The sequence below is a fragment of the Diadema setosum genome, chromosome 21 (assembly GCF_964275005.1).
Source record: "Diadema setosum chromosome 21, eeDiaSeto1, whole genome shotgun sequence".
Classification (NCBI taxonomy): Eukaryota; Metazoa; Echinodermata; class Echinoidea; order Diadematoida; family Diadematidae; genus Diadema; species Diadema setosum.
Window position 1 is genome coordinate 4,505,764 of NC_092705.1, and position 17,787 is coordinate 4,523,550.

At 39.5% G+C, this 17,787-nt stretch overlaps 1 protein-coding gene and 1 pseudogene across 1 annotated transcript; both read left to right on the forward strand.

The window, feature by feature from the left end:
• The first annotated feature begins 424 nt into the window (after nt 1–424).
• Nucleotides 425–1,590, forward strand: LOC140244828 (kappa-type opioid receptor-like; annotated as a pseudogene).
• An 11,409-nt stretch (nt 1,591–12,999) lies between these two features.
• On the forward strand, nt 13,000–14,163 carry LOC140244829 (kappa-type opioid receptor-like). Its single transcript, XM_072324441.1, has one exon. It carries the CDS (start codon nt 13,000–13,002, stop codon nt 14,161–14,163), a length of 1,164 nt encoding a protein of 387 aa, XP_072180542.1.
• Nucleotides 14,164–17,787: the final 3,624 nt, after the last annotated feature.

Sequence of the window (17,787 nt, forward strand, 5' to 3'; positions counted from 1 at the left end):
GACTCGTAAGGTGATGACATCATTACGGCGCTTTCCATAACTTTCCTATATTTTAGGGCTGATTTCAATAGAACCTCTGCCATTGTGTTGGTCCAATTCAGCTCTATCTATTAATTTAAAGTATAGATGTTGATTTGTACTTTAAGTGAAATAATCGTGACTTATCTCCTCTGTGATAGTGACAAGAAAGATGACGTCTTTTGAACAATACACACACACACACACACACCCACATATATATATATATATATATATATATACATATATACATACATAACTTCATTTCGATGACACTTTTATGATTTATACGTAATTTATAAGTAACTATAATACATGTAGACCTAAGTGTATGTATTTCATTAATGTTTATACGTAACAATATAATAGGCCTACTGGTTACCAATGTTGTTTTGTTCCCAGAAACATGGAGCACACCACTATGTTTCCTAATACTACCGAGGGACCTCCCGAACAGTCGTCGATGTCGACCATCATATTCGGTATCGTTGTGTACGTCGTCATCGGCATCTTCGGATTGGTTGGAAACGGGATGGTGATGGTCGTGTTAGGATTCCTCGTCAAACAGAAGAGCAGGGTGAACACGTTTATTTTCAGTCAGGCCCTGATTGATTGTTGCTCCTCCATACTCCTCATCGCGTTCGGAGTGGTCAACGCGTTTCGCACTTCGATCATGGCCTACGACGTCGAGAGTGATTCGGCCGCACCGGACGCAAGGGCTGCGACTGTGAGTGACACCGCAGCTTCGCTCGAAGGACCCTACCTCCACCTGTCTTCATCAACCGCCGAATTCCTCTGCAGGTTTTGGTGGTCGCGCTTTTTTCTCTTCTCATGCTTCGTCATTTCGACATGAAACCTGACGACCATGTCCATCGAGCGCTACTTCGCTGTTCTGCATCCCTTCAAATACTCCCAAATATTCACCAAGAGGCGAGCGTTGGTCATGATCGCAATCGTATGGCTGTGTGCCCCTTTAACCGAGTACGTATCGCCCATCTTCAAGTACACCCAGAGAGAGGGCGAATGCGATACCCAGCCCCCGTGGACGAGAAGTGCCGGCATTGGTTTGGGTCTCATTCACTTCATCTTGGTATTCATGGTCCCTGTATGTATCATGGCTTTTGCCTACATTATGATTATCAGGGAAATGGGGTTGAAAAAATATGCGCTCCATCGCAACGGCCCCAGGGACACGCCCGATGCTAATAATGATTCTGGCGACACACCATTAAGGGGTGATCCTGCATCCAAGGTTGTTCATCCCTCTCGACACATCACCATGACACTCTGCATCCTCTTTGCCGTCTACGTCATCTGCTGGACGCCCAATCAGATCACCTTCCTCCAATACAATCTCGGGGGACCACTGAACTTTTCTGGGGCCTGGTACCAGTTTACTGTCATCATGGTCTTCCTGAACTGTTGCGTGAATCCCTTCATCTACGCCTTTCGGTTTAAGAAGTTTCAGAAGGGGATGCTGACGCTGGTGGCACGCCACTGGCACAGGCAAGACGAAGGGACTCCACCGACGAGTCAACTAAAATGAACAAGCTTGAGGGAAGGACTGGCTGATTTGAATCCAGACATTCTGTAAAGATCTCAACGATTTTATTGCTTCGAAGATTTTTTAGCACAGCGCTTCCTGTCAGGCAGTATGGTGACATTATTATGACGTACCTTCTGGAACACGCCATCACAAAAAGTGAAATGTAATGTAGGACATCTCCGATCTTTGATTGATGTTCTAAGAGATTTCGAAAAGAACGCCTCGTTGTTACACTCTATGGATAAGTACAATGTAAAAAGTGAATGCTCTCCTAACCAGCGACTCTGTCAAATCACCCATGAAAGCAGATCACTCAAGCAACTGGTGGATCGTTGTGAGATTCTGAAAAGGAGAGATCAATAGAAACTATTTTTTTTAACAGAAAAGTGGTATATTTTCGTTAGTCTAAACTGCAACTGTGTAACATTACATTTGAATGTTGTTATGTAGCATGTAGAATGTAGCATGTTATAATCATCGTCATCATCTAACATCACTCCATGTTCAAAACTGCGATACATGTATATTAGTTGTTGTTTTTTGTTTTGTTTTGAGTCAAGACATAATATATACACGAAAATGTCTCGTTTCATTTTCTATTGCATATCCTACAATGTCCTATTACCACTCTATCGATTGATTTAATTCTAGTCCTGGTGTTGCCTCCAAGTACATAGCAATAGAAAAGGATGAGGATTACAGCTAGATCACATTATTTCACAATGAGATGCGACTATGCACATAACAGACTCCTTTTTGTACCAATACCATACTTTACGTGCCTATGACCTAATAAAGCTTGTAGTGTGATCTGAAATCTGTTAACATCATCATCGCGATGGGAAATTGGTCAACTGTGGGGAAAGACCGGGGAAAGTTTTCCTTTCACTTTTATAACTCACGTGACAACCCAGGAAGTTTATCAGAAAGGTAAACACTGCTCGGACCCATCATGACTCTTGTCGGTGTTCATTTCAGGCCATCTGATAATGGTCCGCAAACAAGAGTCAATAGGAATATGTTATGTGGCAATGTTTTCATAGTACATAGGGAGCAGAAATTACCTTGGTCTTTGGTAAAGTCTCTTCTATATCTAATCCTGTCACATTTCCTATTTTCAATACTTATTCTAAGTGTCCTGTTGTTTAGTTGTTATTGTTGTTGGGGTTATCGGGGGGGGGGGGGTCTCCCCCTAGTAATTCCCTTGATGTGGAAAATTTTCTAGCTTTTTTTTGAATAGAAAATTGTCCAAGTATATCACTCAAAGTGAGCCAAGATTGTTGAGTTTCAATTCTGAAAATGCAAGACATTCCCCTCGTCAACTTGCTCGTGCTCCGGAGGGGATGCCCTCTCCAACACCTTCCCACGTTAGGTCCCCTTCCATGCACTGGCGATACGCTCTCGCGTTTGTCATATTTACGAATTGCAATCATAAAAATGCGTAAGCGTCCTCATGTGGAAGGGGATCCTTAACCCACCCCCCCCCCCCCCTCTCCCTCCATAGATGACAGACTTATTCTACTTTTCGTACTTTTCTGATAAAATTTATTTTTCAAGTATTCCGCCAAAAAGCGTGCTGATCAAGAGCTGAGATACTCAGTACCGCGATTTATAGTTATTCAAATGTAACTTTCTCTGATAAGAAATTAAAAAATCCCCAAATGTTACCAAAAGTGTATACCAGATCGTTAAATTTCAGGTCTGAAAAATGCAAAGTCGCCCTCTTGGAGGGGGATACCCCATCTCACACTCTCACCCCTCACCAACCCCCCCCCCCCCCCCTCCATCGTGAAAACGGATCGGCCCCTCCCCGGAGATGTTACGTCATTGAAATGAGGGGAAAGTGATGAATAGAGTAAAGACGCTATAAATCAGCACAGAGACATCTTTGTGACTATTCTTCTTTATAGGGTGCAAACATTATATTTGGATCTTTCTTGATAATCAATCTGTGAAAAGTTCCCCCTGAAGCCAAAAAGAAACAGAAGAACTATACGATAATGATAGTAATATGGACAATCTATCTCCACGCAGGCATCAATTTCACTTTCAATTTATTTCCTACTTCTCGTCGGAAATAATAGGGAGCTTTAGATTTTGACGCGCGGACGTTTGAGCCGACGCTTGCGCTGGACGTTCTCCTCTCCCTGCGTCGTGTGGAAAAGTAGCTTTAGATTACGCTGGGACGCAACGTATAAAAAATAAAATCGCGCCCCTATTATGATCAGTGCATGATGAAGCTATCTACGTCGCAAACTGTGCGGACGTGAAAATAGCCCAGTACGCGTAGTGAAAAACTCAGGCGACGCAAGCTAAAAATAGATTGACTTTACGCGCGCTACTGCGCACGCTCAGAACATGTTTTTTTCCTTTGAACGTCCGTGCGTCTAAAATCTAAAGCTCCCTAATAGCACAAATTCTTGTACGTTGTCGGATTGAAAAACAAAGCAAAAAAGATACATCTACACACACAGTTGTTATGGTGATAACTGGTCGATGTATTATGTATCATGTACAAGGGTTGCAAGCAAATCAAGCTACGCTTATGCTGTAGACCTTAGAATTGTAAAATTCATAGTATCGCCTTATACTCTTTTGAGATACAGCATGAATTCAATGGAGACAAAAATTATTATTTGAACAACGTATATGTACGTATGTGTGTCCTATCAAAAATGTGTGTACATGTACATGTACATGTACAAAAATGATGCAGAAACCAATAAATCAAATAAAAACAACAACAGAAATGATAATAAATCGTGTTGATCACGACATTAAGGATAGAACAAAAAAGACTGGAAAACTGGATTTTTTTTCCTCGGTCATCTGGAGGATCATTGTATTACTATCTAGACTACTGTTGTCTTATTACGTTGCGTATTTTTATTCCTAAAGGCTATTAATGGTTGTTGTTGTTGTTGTTGTTGTTGTTGTTGTTGTTGTTGTTGTTGTTTTGTGTATTATTTTTACTGTCATATTTGCTTCGAAAATATAAAAATATAAATATAAATTATAAATAAAATTCGAAAATAGGCGATTTTTTTTTTTTGGGGGGGGGATGACAGAGACTCTTCCATTAAGGTGATTCATGTTGAATACCAGCATTGATAAAGACAGCAACAGGGCAATTAAATGAAATCAAGCAAATGTCACCATTGTTGTGCCAAGTTCAATCACACATGACCACAAGATCCGCTTCTTTCTGCTCTTTCTGCTCTTTTAACCTTCTTTCTTCCTCCTTCCTGTTTGCTTACAAAACTTTCCTTGGCACTGGAACCCATTTCCTATCAAACTCACGTCTTTTTCTTTATCAAACATTTGATGGCGCTGTTCACTGAAAACTAGTTCATTTGACGTTAGATCCCAGGCATATCGAATATATTGAGCTGAAGTATTTGGAAGAGTTCTAGGGAAGTACAGCATAAATCCACACAAATATATACAATGTATTGTTGATTTTTGAGCTACATGGCGATTTTTACTGAATGCTTCGCAGAATTGTATTCCTAATGAAACATATTGTCATGCAGAAGACTTTCATTAGTTGCGGAGATCATACAAAAGGATAGTCAGGCTTCTACAAAAATCCCTCAAAAGGATAAACACGAAACTAACATATGAGTTGTTCTTTCTTTTGTCAACAGTACAGGATATAGAGAGGTGGTCGCTACACTCTAAAAAGACCCGAGTCAGAACTGACCCGGAACTGGGTCCGTTGGGGTCATACACCGTTCCGGGTCAGAAATGACTTGGAATTTGGTCATGAAGATCCCGAATGGGGTCATCCTGACACGATTCATGACTCTGAATGGGTCATATCTGACCACATTCCTTGTCATTTCTGACCCGGAACGGTGTATGACCCCAACGGACCCAGTTCCGGGTCAGTTCTGACTCGGATGTTTTAAGAGTGAGAACAGATTTGACTGTATTATCATTTAATATTATTGCTATCATTATCACTCAGACCTACACGTATACTATATTTATGATGTATTTGTATATTTTGTATATTTCAATTTGAAGGTATTCTTTGAGCCGATGGCTGGTTTTTACACAAAGAACAGCGTGATCCTTTATCATATATGCAGTGTTTACAATGAAGAGTCTTGGGAGATCTCTGAGTCAATCTACAGGTTTATATCCTTATGGTTATACTTCAGTTATGTATAGACTGTCCTAACGTAACGAATACGTATTAATCTACAGGTCTATTTCCTTATGGTTATACTTCAGTTATGTATAGACTGTCCTGATGTAACGAATACGTATTATTATTATACGAATTGACATTGTGTTTTAGTGTTTAGTTATCGCTTTCAAAAATGATACCGAGAGCACTGGAGAGTATTCGAAGGGCTTTTGATACCGTCTTCTACGTCAGTACTTCAGATCATCTTAGACTGTAATTTATAATATTTTTTTTTTTACTTTTCTATAGACAAAGAACTTTCAATAACATCCTCAAAATAAAATTTAAATTGGCATTGTGTCTCATTTGCTGACCGACAGGCAAGCCTTCTAAGCTAAGGATTATTGTGTAGGTTTAGAAAGAGGGTTGTTGTTTCGATGATATATTGTAAAGAGTGTTTTAGAGGAATGGGAACAAAATTGTTGGGAGAACCCCTTCAAGTGACAAAATACTAAAGTAGTCTCTACTGTCCTGTGTGTGTGTGTGTGTGTGTGTATGTGTGTGTGTGTCTTCCGGAAAAGAAGATTACGGATTGAAATCATGAGCGTCATTATCGATGCCATAATGATCGCCTAACCCTAATAGAGTCATGCTACTAGCAGTGGCTATAGGTGGATCAATCCTATACGCTTCTTTTTTATTTATCAAGGATCGACGGTGAAGATCTTGTCATAACTTTGTAACACTACCACGAGCTTTAAGGAGGACTGCCTGTAAGGCCTACAAGTAGCAGATTGTCGTTGGATGTAATTGTCAGAAGACCACTGAAGACGCTTACATAGGATCAAGTGCTGCAAAAGCTCTTACAATCTAGTAAACATTTTTTTCCACCTGTCAGACTGATGCGTTCCAGTGAAGAGGTGTCAAGACCACCGATGAAAGTAACGGTAAGAAGACTCCTTATTCTATGTTGCAGTTGTGTGTTCTTGGTTGTTGTTGGTTTTTTTTTTCCAACAGACATTAAACTCAAAAGTGCGGATGTAATGTAGAAATTTATAAAACAAAGTTTCATTTTTTTTTTCACAAGGACATCAAAATAGCTGTTGTCCAGAATGTCTCTGTATATTGTGAAGGAAGTGTTCACTCTGATAATTCCCATAACTTGGAAAGTGCTTATTTCAATTTAATTTCAATGACAATCTTTTTCATATTTCTCAATAAAGATTATATCAAACATAGCGAAATAAAATCATACAAAATATCATTCTACGATGCACAAGGAAATATTTCAAACAGATAGAGCATGGTGGTCGATCTATGGAAGTTTTAATCTAAGTAAAAATTATAAAGACATAAGATGAAACGTTCGCATGATCAAGCTTGTTAAGCGTGGGTACCAGTACTGAAACCGAGTGTAAAGACCAAGATAAGGAGCACAGATACAACTTAGGTCCAAAATATAGAAAAGAGAAGACAAGAATACTTGCGGATATAGCAAATTATTCTCAAAAACAGATTAGGAGAACAACTGAACCACAATTTTAGTTAAGATTTCAAACTTTTGTCAATCAAATTTGTAAAATAGTCACTCAAATAAAACGAGTTCGACACTCACAAATCATGCAGCCCACGAGCCATAAAGCCCATGAGTTCAACACTAACCAAACAAGGGCCACAAGCCTGACACATTATGCTGTAATGTCGAACTCGTGGGAAATGTGGGCCGTTTTTTGCCTATAGTGTCCAACTCGTGGAACTATTTTGCTTTTAGAGTCGAACTCGTGGACCTTGTTTGCCTAGTGTCCAACTCATGGGCTGCATGACTCATGGGCTGACTCATACACTTTTTTTTTCCAGTGTCGAACTCGTGGACCGTATAACTCGTGGGTGTTGGTCTCTTGCGATGATCCCATATCGTCTCTATCAATGCTATTTAAGATTAACACGCAACACGCAATAGCGTGCAATTTTGATTTTGAGTGATTAAAATTGTTAAACTTACATGTTTGTTGTTGTTTTTTTTTGTGTGTGAGAGATGTGAAATTTGCCAAAAACAACTAAGAAATCACTGCTGGTAAATGTGTTTCAAGCATTAAGATTCGTTATCATGAAATTTTATTTTCTAATTTTATTCATTCAAGTCAGACTCATTATGTACAGTGAATTTTGTGTGGACAGAATGTTCCATTTGACGTAACGGGGTCATCCCACAAGACCGGCACGGCACCCACGAATCATAATGGCCCATGGGTTCGACATTGAAAAAACAAAACAAAACAAAACAAAAATAAAAACATGAGTCATACAGCCCACAAGTCCAACACCAGGCAAAAGGCCCATGAGTCCGACACTATGAAAACAAGGCCTACGAGTGTGGAGCTCATGGACTGTACGACTCGTGAGCTGTATGATTCGTGGGTGTCGAGCTCCTGACATGCACCCATATAAAACAATATCATAATTAGGCAACTCTTTCTCTTCTTTTAACTGATTTCAATGATTTGTTAGAAGTACTGTCTTCTCTTTTTTTTTTCTCGTCTCATACACACAGAGCAATGCCGTGCACACAAGTCTGCACAAACTTTTCCAGTTCTCTCTATTTACTCAGACCGGTCCCTTGAAAAAAAGTTGTGAGTCCCTATCAAATTGTCCTTTTTGTTGACATTATGCATTGTGTTAAAAAAAAAAATCATGAGCAAAGCAAAACAAAAGTTGAACGGCGTTTAAAAAGTAACATGGTTGAGCATAACCGACACTTCTTGTAATGGAATAGAAAACTTCAGATTAAAAGGAACTCTTATATTTCATTCTCTTCTATTTAAACGTGGCATTGATGGTTTTGAAACATAGATGGCGCACTTTCTTTTTTTGTTTTAGTCATTGAGGGTGATTTTAGACTGCTGTCCTGTTCTCTTATGCCCAAAATCAACCTGCTTGGCGACCGGTCGGCTAGTTCTTAGCCAATTTCGGTCGGACAACGACAGTGACGGACCAGGCACCATTGATTTTTAGAGCATCGGTCGGTCGCCGCTGAAGATCTAACGCGGAAGTTAAAATTTTAGCGGCGACCAACATTTTTCACTCGCTGTCCAAAATACGCTCGGTGTCCGAGCGGCAACCGCCCAGGCACTGACCTAATCGAGCGGTCGCCGCCGAGCGATTTAGGGAATAAAAATAATAGAGACAAAAATGGCAAAAGCACAGAAGAAAACCAAGGGAATAGATCGAGCGGTCGCCGTCGCGCGATTTAGGGACTAAAAATGATAAAGAAAAAATGACAGAAGCACTGAAAGAAAATGAAAATATGAAATTATATAGGAATAGAAAAATACTGTTAAATATAGAAGCAAACAAAGATATTTTGAAAATTGTAATCTATTCTAATCTTTGTTCCATCTTGGGATGTCCTCCCTTTTGTTTCATTTCCTAATTTCTAGTTATCCGTGCTTTCACACAACTGAGGTTTGGTAGCTGGTAATTCATCTCTGAGATCTTTGGCATCGAGTTTTATCTTAATTAATCAATTGATTATCACATCACAAATCATATTATATAGATCAACCCAGGTAGCTCGTGAGAAACTTCCGGCAGAGACCGCCGGGCGGTCGCCGGTACGCCTACGGGACACGGTAGATGACCTCTCCATCACCCGTTGGTCGCTAAGCGATTTCGTAAAAATCGGCCCGTGGCTGGTGGGAGATCGTCCAGTTGCCAATGCGGCATCGCTCGGTGACTGCTCAGTCTCTGCGCGGAGAAAATCCCCATATTTAGCAAATTTTTAACCTAAAATCGACCGGTGACCGACGGGAAATCGACAGGGCATCGCTGGTGCTTTATAACATGCTCGACATCTTCAAAAACTGCTGGGCGGTGCCAAAATTTCAGCGGCGACCGAGCAGGCTAGACATCGGTCGGTCGCCGTTCTGAGTTGTGACCGTAGCCTTAGCACTCTTCTTACGCAGGCTGATACTATACCTGTTGGCTCATGACTGAACTAATAAGACGTTTTACTGCTTTTTTATATTTTTGTATAGTTCCTACTGTTCTGTGTCATTGTGCTGTGTTGCTGTTTGTAAGATGCAATGGATTTGTTATAATATTGTATGAAGTACATGTATTCAAGAATACTTACGGAGAAGGTCATGCACTATAACAATTAATGTCACCAGGTTTGTTCTGAAATACTGCCCGTGACGTCATTCATGGTATAGTGCACTATATAAGAAATTATGCTATCGAGCAATGTTGTTGTAATCAATGGCGTGTGAAAAGTGTATCGGCCAGTATTATATACCTTAGATTCCTCTCATCTGCTTGGTTAAAAGTGGAGTCATGAAAATAGCTGTGCCCCATTTTTTATCAAAATGATGTCATGATCTACTGTGCCCGGAGCATAGAATCAACTGCCCTGTAAAAAGGTTTGGAGACAGTCGCAACCCCGTACACATAGATCGCTCATGTACGCACCAATGATACGCCCGCCTCGCTGTCGATCAGCGTTGATTTCGAGTGCTGTAAATAAATAGCTTTAGTCCTTGTTTAATTCAGGTAACCTTTTAACTAATCAGATAAGAAGAATCTATATTTTCGGTATATAAAACAAATAATGACTGCTTGATATTCAGGGCACATTTAAAATTATGTAGGCCCTCGGTGATGTGAAAACCAGAACTATGCCCTCAGCTTCGCTTCGGGCATAGTTATGGTTTTCACATCACCTTAGGCATGTTGGGCCCATAATTTTAACTGTGCCCCTCATAGCAGTCATTATTTGTATACTGGTCGAGTACCTCCTTGTTGGGCCTTATAGACCACTACTTATGTAGCCTACATTTTAAGGTGTTTTATGTGAAAATATAGGATGAAATTGTAGACTGAGTGTGAGAACATATTTCAGCTGGTGAACATTAAGAAGTAAAGATTGGAAAGAGGTTTATATTGGTATGACGGGAATAAGTGTTGGTGAAGAACTTATTTCTTAAATCATATTGTTATTTTGATTAATATGTATTATTATACTTGTTGATAGAGATGATAAAAGTCTGCCTATTCTCAGAGATAGGATAGAGGAAGGAAACAAAGAAGAACGAAAGAGAAAAAGCTGAACAGAGACGAACATAAACCTGTCACTTTAGGAAGTGGGACAATTCACAATAAAATTTTAGGTCCGGAAAACAGTACGCCTTCGCCAACGTTCGCAGAAGCGCGCGAACTCCAGGCCTATACAGCGCTGATGTGCAACGGCCGCGGGGGGGGGGGGGATTATTTGCTGCAATATTGTAGACATGTTTTGTTTCAACGATTTTTTTTTTTTTTTTGAGGGGGAGGGGTATTAAGCACTATTTCTATAGCCATTAGTGAAATCATGGATAATAAATTCCTCTGTAACTATTGTTTATACATAGCCTATTCTATATACAATAGTGTTATTCCTAGCCACCTCGGAAATCCATGATTCTTCTGGAGTGTGTGTGTGTGTGTGTGTGTGTGTGTGTGTGTGTGTTCGTATGTGTGTTTATATGTTTATGTTGGTCTCTGTCTGTCTGTCTGTCTATTTGCTGTTTTTGCCAAAGTCAGGGCTGCCCAAAGAGTGCCTAAATATACGAATTCCCTAATGAACAAAACTTAATACACTTGTATATTGGGACCGTCTATGACAACACCCTCTTGGTTCCAGCTAAAACACGTCGAAAGGGTCATAAAGATATTGAGGCTAAGACTTTGGAAATTTTTTTCTGGCATTTTAACATACGGGTAGAACTCGACCGCATGACATACAGTTAACTCTGTATCTATGCCAATTTTGATCGTATTTGACAGCGCGTCATTGGGTCTGTCTTCCGCATCCGTCTCCGGTTTGGTTGAAATAAAGAGCCTTGGTATATACGATCAAACGCGCTTTTGCTTTTGCGCACTAAAGGCAGTCACAGGCAACATCTCACTTATAGACCGTCATTATCATTAATAATCTTAATGCGGGATAAGGCGCACACTGATACACATATCTCTTTTCATCTTCGATACAGGTTATCTATATAGAGCACTTCGGTTGCCCGTGATACTAGAGTGAGTGGCTTAAGGTGAGTCCTGATTATTCTTCTTTTCTTTTCTTTTCTTTTTTCCTTATTCATGGGGGGGGGGGGGTAGGTTTTGTCTCATGAAAGTAGCGCGCATATGTATTTCAAAAGTTTATGCTGGATGGTTTTCGTAATATCGAACTTACTCTATGCAAGTGATTCAAATTTATAGAAAATTACATTATATGTCTTATATCATTTTTGTTATAGGTGTCTCTCCTACCAGCCACAAACAGATCGCGGATAGGATTTCACTGTAATAAGGACAGTGCTCCAGATAACTTTTAGGTTGACAACTGTGTTGGTACCCTACACAATTAATATCGTAACGTGTTGAAATGAAGAGAGAGAAAGACAGTCGCCTCCACACGGGGCAAGAGGAGACTCGTAAGGTGATGACATCATTACAGCAGTTGCTTTTATTGATTATTTCTGAAAACACGGGAAGCTTAAAAATTCCATTTTATACTTTTTCATATTTCATGGCCGATTTTAATAAAACGTTTGCCATTGTGTTTGTCCAATTCTGCTCTATCTGTTAATTCAAACTATAGATGTGGATTTGTACTTTAAGTGAAAATGGTAATCGTGAATTGCCTCTTCTGTGAAAGTGACAAGAAACATGAAGTATTTTGAACAATGAATATATATATATGTGTATATACATATATATATATATATATATACATAATCATATAAATATATATATATATATATATATATATATATATATATATATATATATATATATATATATATGTTTGTGTGTGTATTATTTTTTATATATATACACAACGCGAGTAAATAGTGAAAGAGCTACACTGGTTCTGTACACGGTCGGGACCCACCCCTTCTCGCACACACACACACACACACACACACTCTCTCTCTCTCTCTCTCTCTCTCTCTCTCTCTCTCTCTTGATATATATATATATATATATATATATATATATATATATACAGTGCGAGAAGAAGAGCAATCATGGACGTAGCTAGTGGTCAACGTGCGTGTTATTGTCGAGCTTTCGGTCTCGTTAGGACCTTCATCATGGCTGTAACGATATATATACTTCATTACGATGAAACTTTTATGATTTATACGTAATTTATACGTACCTAAATACACGTAGACCTATATACGTGTATGTGTTACATTAATGATTAAACATAATGATAAAATAGGCCCGTACGGCGTATCAATTTTGTTATGTTCCCAGAAACATGGAGCGCACCGCGATGTCTCCTAATACTACCGAGGGACCTCCCGAACAGCCGTCGATGTCGACCATCATATTCGGCATCGTTGTGTACGTCGTCATCGGCATCTTCGGATTGGTTGGGAACGGGATGGTGATGATCGTGTTCGGATTCCTTGTCAAACAGAAGAGCAGGGTGAACACGTTTATTTTCAGTCAGGCCCTGATTGATTGTTGCTCCTCCATACTCCTCATCTCGTTCGGAGTGGTCAACGCGTTCCGCTCTTCGATCATGGAGTATGACGTTGAGAGTGATTCGGCACCGGACGCGAGGGCGACGACTGTGAGTGACACCGCAGCTTCGCCCGAAGGACGCTACCTCCACCTGTCTTCATCAACCGCCGAATTCCTCTGCAGATTTTGGTGGTCGCGCTTTTTTCTTTTCTCATGCTTCGTCATTTCGACATGGAACCTGACGACCATGTCCATCGAGCGCTACTTCGCTGTTCTGCATCCCTTCAAATACTCCCAAATATTCACCAAGAGGCGAGCGTTGGTCATGATCGCAATCGTATGGTTGTGTGCCCCTTTAACCGAGTACGTATCGCCCATCTTCAAGTACACCCAGAGAGAGGGCGAATGCGATACCCAGCCAACGTGGACGAGAAGTGCCGGCATTGGTTTGGGTCTCATTCACTTCATCTTGGTGTTCGTGGTCCCTGTATGTATCATGGCTTTTGTTTACATCAAGATTATCAGGGAAATGGGGTTGAAAAAAGATGCGCTCCATCGCAAGGGCCCCAGGGACACGCCCGATGCCAACAATGATTCTAGCGACACACCATTAAGGAGTGATCCTTCATCCAAGGTTGTTCATCCCTCTCGAAACATCACCATGACACTCTGCATCCTCTTTGCCGTCTACGTCATCTGCTGGACGCCCAATCAGATCACTTTCCTCCAATACAATCTCGGGGGACCACTGAACTTTTCTGGGGCCTGGTACCAGTTTACCGTCATCATGGTCTTCCTGAACTGTTGCGTGAATCCCTTCATCTACGCCTTTCGGTTGAAGAAGTTTCAGAAGGGCGTGCGGATGCTGGTGGCACACCACTGGCATAGGCAAGACGAAGGAGACTCCACCACCGAGTCCACTAAAATGAACAAGCTTGAGGGAAGAACTGGCTGATTTGAATCCAGACATTCTGCAAAGATCTCAACGATTTTTTTGCATCAACGATTCATGAGCATAGCTCTTCCTAGTAGACAACACGATGACATTGATATGACATTGATTTTGGAACACGCCATCACAAATATTGAAATGCAATGTAGGACATCTCCGATCTTTGTTATGTTCTAAGAGATTTCAAAGCGAACGCCTTGTTGTTACACTATGGACAAGCACAATGTAAAAATCTGGTGAATGCTCTCATTTTTATTTTCATTTCATTTCATCTATTAAGTTTCCACACAAATTATGCAGTGTTATATTTGCGATGTCCATCCATGACAATAAAGAAACTCATAAATTATAAGCTCAGTATATAAAGACTATAATAACAATTAAATGACACAAAATCCTACAGCTCTATCAATTACCTTTGAAAGTTCATCACTCAAGAGATTAGTGGATCGCGGTGCGATTCTAAAAGGGGGAGATCAATTGAAACTATACTCTTATCTAAAGAATTTTTTTCCTTTTTAAGAAAAGTACCACAATATTGTTTAGTCTAAGCTGCAACTGTATAACATTACATTCAAATGTTGTTAATACTTAGTACGCACATTTAATAGTATGTTATAATCATTGTCATCATCTAACATCACTCTATGTCAAGAACTGAGATATCTTTCGGGGTTTCTTTTGAGTCATGGCATAATTAAGTACATGCAAATGTCTCGTTTCATTCTCTACTGCATATCCTAGTACCACTCTATTTAATTGTTTCATTCTAGTCCGGGGGTTGCCTCCAATAAGCTCCAAGTAGATGGCACTAGAAGAGGATGACAATTACAGCTAGATCATATTTTACAATAAGATGCGACTCTGCATATAACAGACTCCCTTTTGTACCAATACCATACTTTGCGTGCCTATGGCCTAATAAAGCTTGTAGTGTGATCTGAAATCTGTTAACATCACAATCAAGATGGGAAATTGGTCAACTGTGGGGAAAGGCCGGAAAAGTTTCCCTTTCACTTTTATAACTCACGTGACAACCCACGGTTAACAAAAAGGTACGCACTGCTCGGACCCATCATGACTCGTGGGTTTTCATTTCGGGCCATTTGATAATGGTCCACAAACAAGAGTCAACATGTCGCAGTGTTTTCAGAGGGTATATTGGGAGCGGAAGTTACCTTGGTCTTCAGGAAAGTGTCTTCTACATCTAATCCTGTCACATTTCCTACTTTCAATAGTTATTCTAAGCGTCTTGTTGTTCAGTTGTTATTGTTGGGGTTATTGGGGGTCTCCCCCCCCCCCCATAATAATTCCCGTGATGTGGAAAATTTTCTAGCTTTTTGATAGAAAACTGTCCAAGTATTTAACCCAAAGTGTGCCGAGATTGTTGAGTTTCAATTTTGAAAATGCAAAATCTTCCTCTCGTGGGAGGGGATGCCCTCTCCAATACTTTCCCACGTTAGGTCCCCTTCCAACGTATAAACACTGACAATACGCTTTGGAGATTGTCAAATTTGCGAATTACAATTATAAAAATACATAATCTCCCTCATGTGGAAGGGGATCCTTAACCGCCCCCCCCCCCCATCTCCATCCACAGATGACAGACTTACTCCACTTCTCTGATACCATTTTTTTTAAATATTCCACCAAAAAGCGTGCAGACCAAGAGCTGAGATACTCAGTACCGCGATTCATAGTCATTTACATTTCTGTGGATATTAGATTTTCTTACTTTCTTTGATAAGATTTAAAAAAATCCCCAAATGTTACCAAAAGTGTATACCAGATCGCTAAATTTCAGTTCTTTTAAGATTTCGAGGCACAAAATCATCATGTTGTCATCATCAAATCGGTAACTCTAATTTCACTGCATATCGTATACTGGAGGAAAGAATAGATGGAATTGGTTGAATGCAGTAAATCTGCACAAGATCAGAAAGAAATTCAGAAACATTTAAACATTTAAAACAGAGAAATAGGAACTTCGAGTTGGAACATGATCGTGTGTTATGTATTGCCAATTTGAGGGTAAAGTAAGGATTAAGAATGTGATTGTAGTACTGATTAAGGGGCTTTTTAAAACATCTACAACTGAAACAAACTGCAAATTATGAGCACCAGAAGTTTTTTTTAAGAAACAGATATGTTCTATACTCTATCTTAGATAAATACTAACAATACTTATTTTAGAAAAAAATACAAGGAAAAAAAGAGTGCCGACCAAGAAAAAAAAAGAGAAAATATCTCTATTGGATTTGATCGGTTAAAGAGAATCTATTGTCGACTGAAAAGCAAGGAAAATGAAGGTTAAGACACATTCAAGCAGAATCACACGAACAGAAACCCGTTATCACCAGAATATGAGCAACCGGAAGTATCATGGTCACCGGACGTCATAGTTGGTCACATGGCTGAGATTCTGACGACCACAAATATGATCTTGGTGTGTGTGTGCGTGTGATCAACTTTGTATGATTTTTATGATTTGGATGAGATTTGTATTTGTTCACCTAAAGAACCAGAATGACCAGCAAAAAGTATCGATGCGAAAAGAGTGAATAAAGACAACTTCAAACATAATTCCAAAATTAATGAATTCATATCGACAAAGCAGGTTGATAACACAAAGTTTTTAGGACTTTGGATTGACCGAGAATTATCATGGAAAACTCACATTAATTTTGTATGTAAAATTTTGTCTAGAAATATTGGAATTTTGAATAAGCTTAAACATTTCTTTCCTGTTCATATTTTGCAGAGTATATATTCTTCTTTAATATCTCCACACTTTAATTATGGAATTCTGGCATGGGGAAGTGCAATTCACTCATTACTAGATTCCCTTCTCCGTATCCAAAAGCGTGCAATAAGAATCATAAACCACGCCGGATATTTTGCTCACACCAACTGTTTTTTTTTTTCATCAAGACAGAATTCTGATAATTCCAGACCTATTTTATCACAATCTCGGAATTTTCATGTATAAACTAACAACTAATGAATTATCATCTGTTTTTATCCACATGTTCAAAAGGAATCGCTCTATCCACTGTTATCCCACTCGCCAGAGTGACGCCTATCACCTTCCCCGTACTCGCACTATTTTTTGCAAAGAAAACAATTACATTTACTGGACCCAGATATTGGAATGACCTCCCTCAAGATATCACTTCTTCCTTATCTTTATTCACCTTCAAACGCAAATTAAAACAGTTATTACTTAGTGGATACACACTACCAAGTTTTTAGCAACTTTTTTTATACTCCCAGTCTTTTGTCCTTGTCCGTAGCACCAAGTTATTCAAGTTATTTAATGGTACCGATACATCTTTTAATTTATAGCATTTTTTTCCAAACACTGCGAGATCCGTATACAGTCTGGTTTGTGCGATGTCTATGTGGTTCATTAGTTTATGACTTATCGATCTTTGTACTGGTATAATTTTAGTTGGTCAAGACAAACATATCCGTTCTCCGTGTAATTATATGCCTATGAACTCGGGAACCTACAGTTTTACAAGCTTTAAAGCTTTTATGTAGGCCCTATCATATTTCTTATACTTACTTGTGACATCTTCATACCATATGACCATGTACATTTGTGTCAAGTATTTTTTTTCTTCT

Excerpts from the sequence above, each read along its gene's own strand:
- LOC140244829 (XM_072324441.1), top strand. The coding sequence starts at position 13,000 with ATGGAGCGCACCGCGATGTCTCCTAATACTACCGAGGGACCTCCCGAA.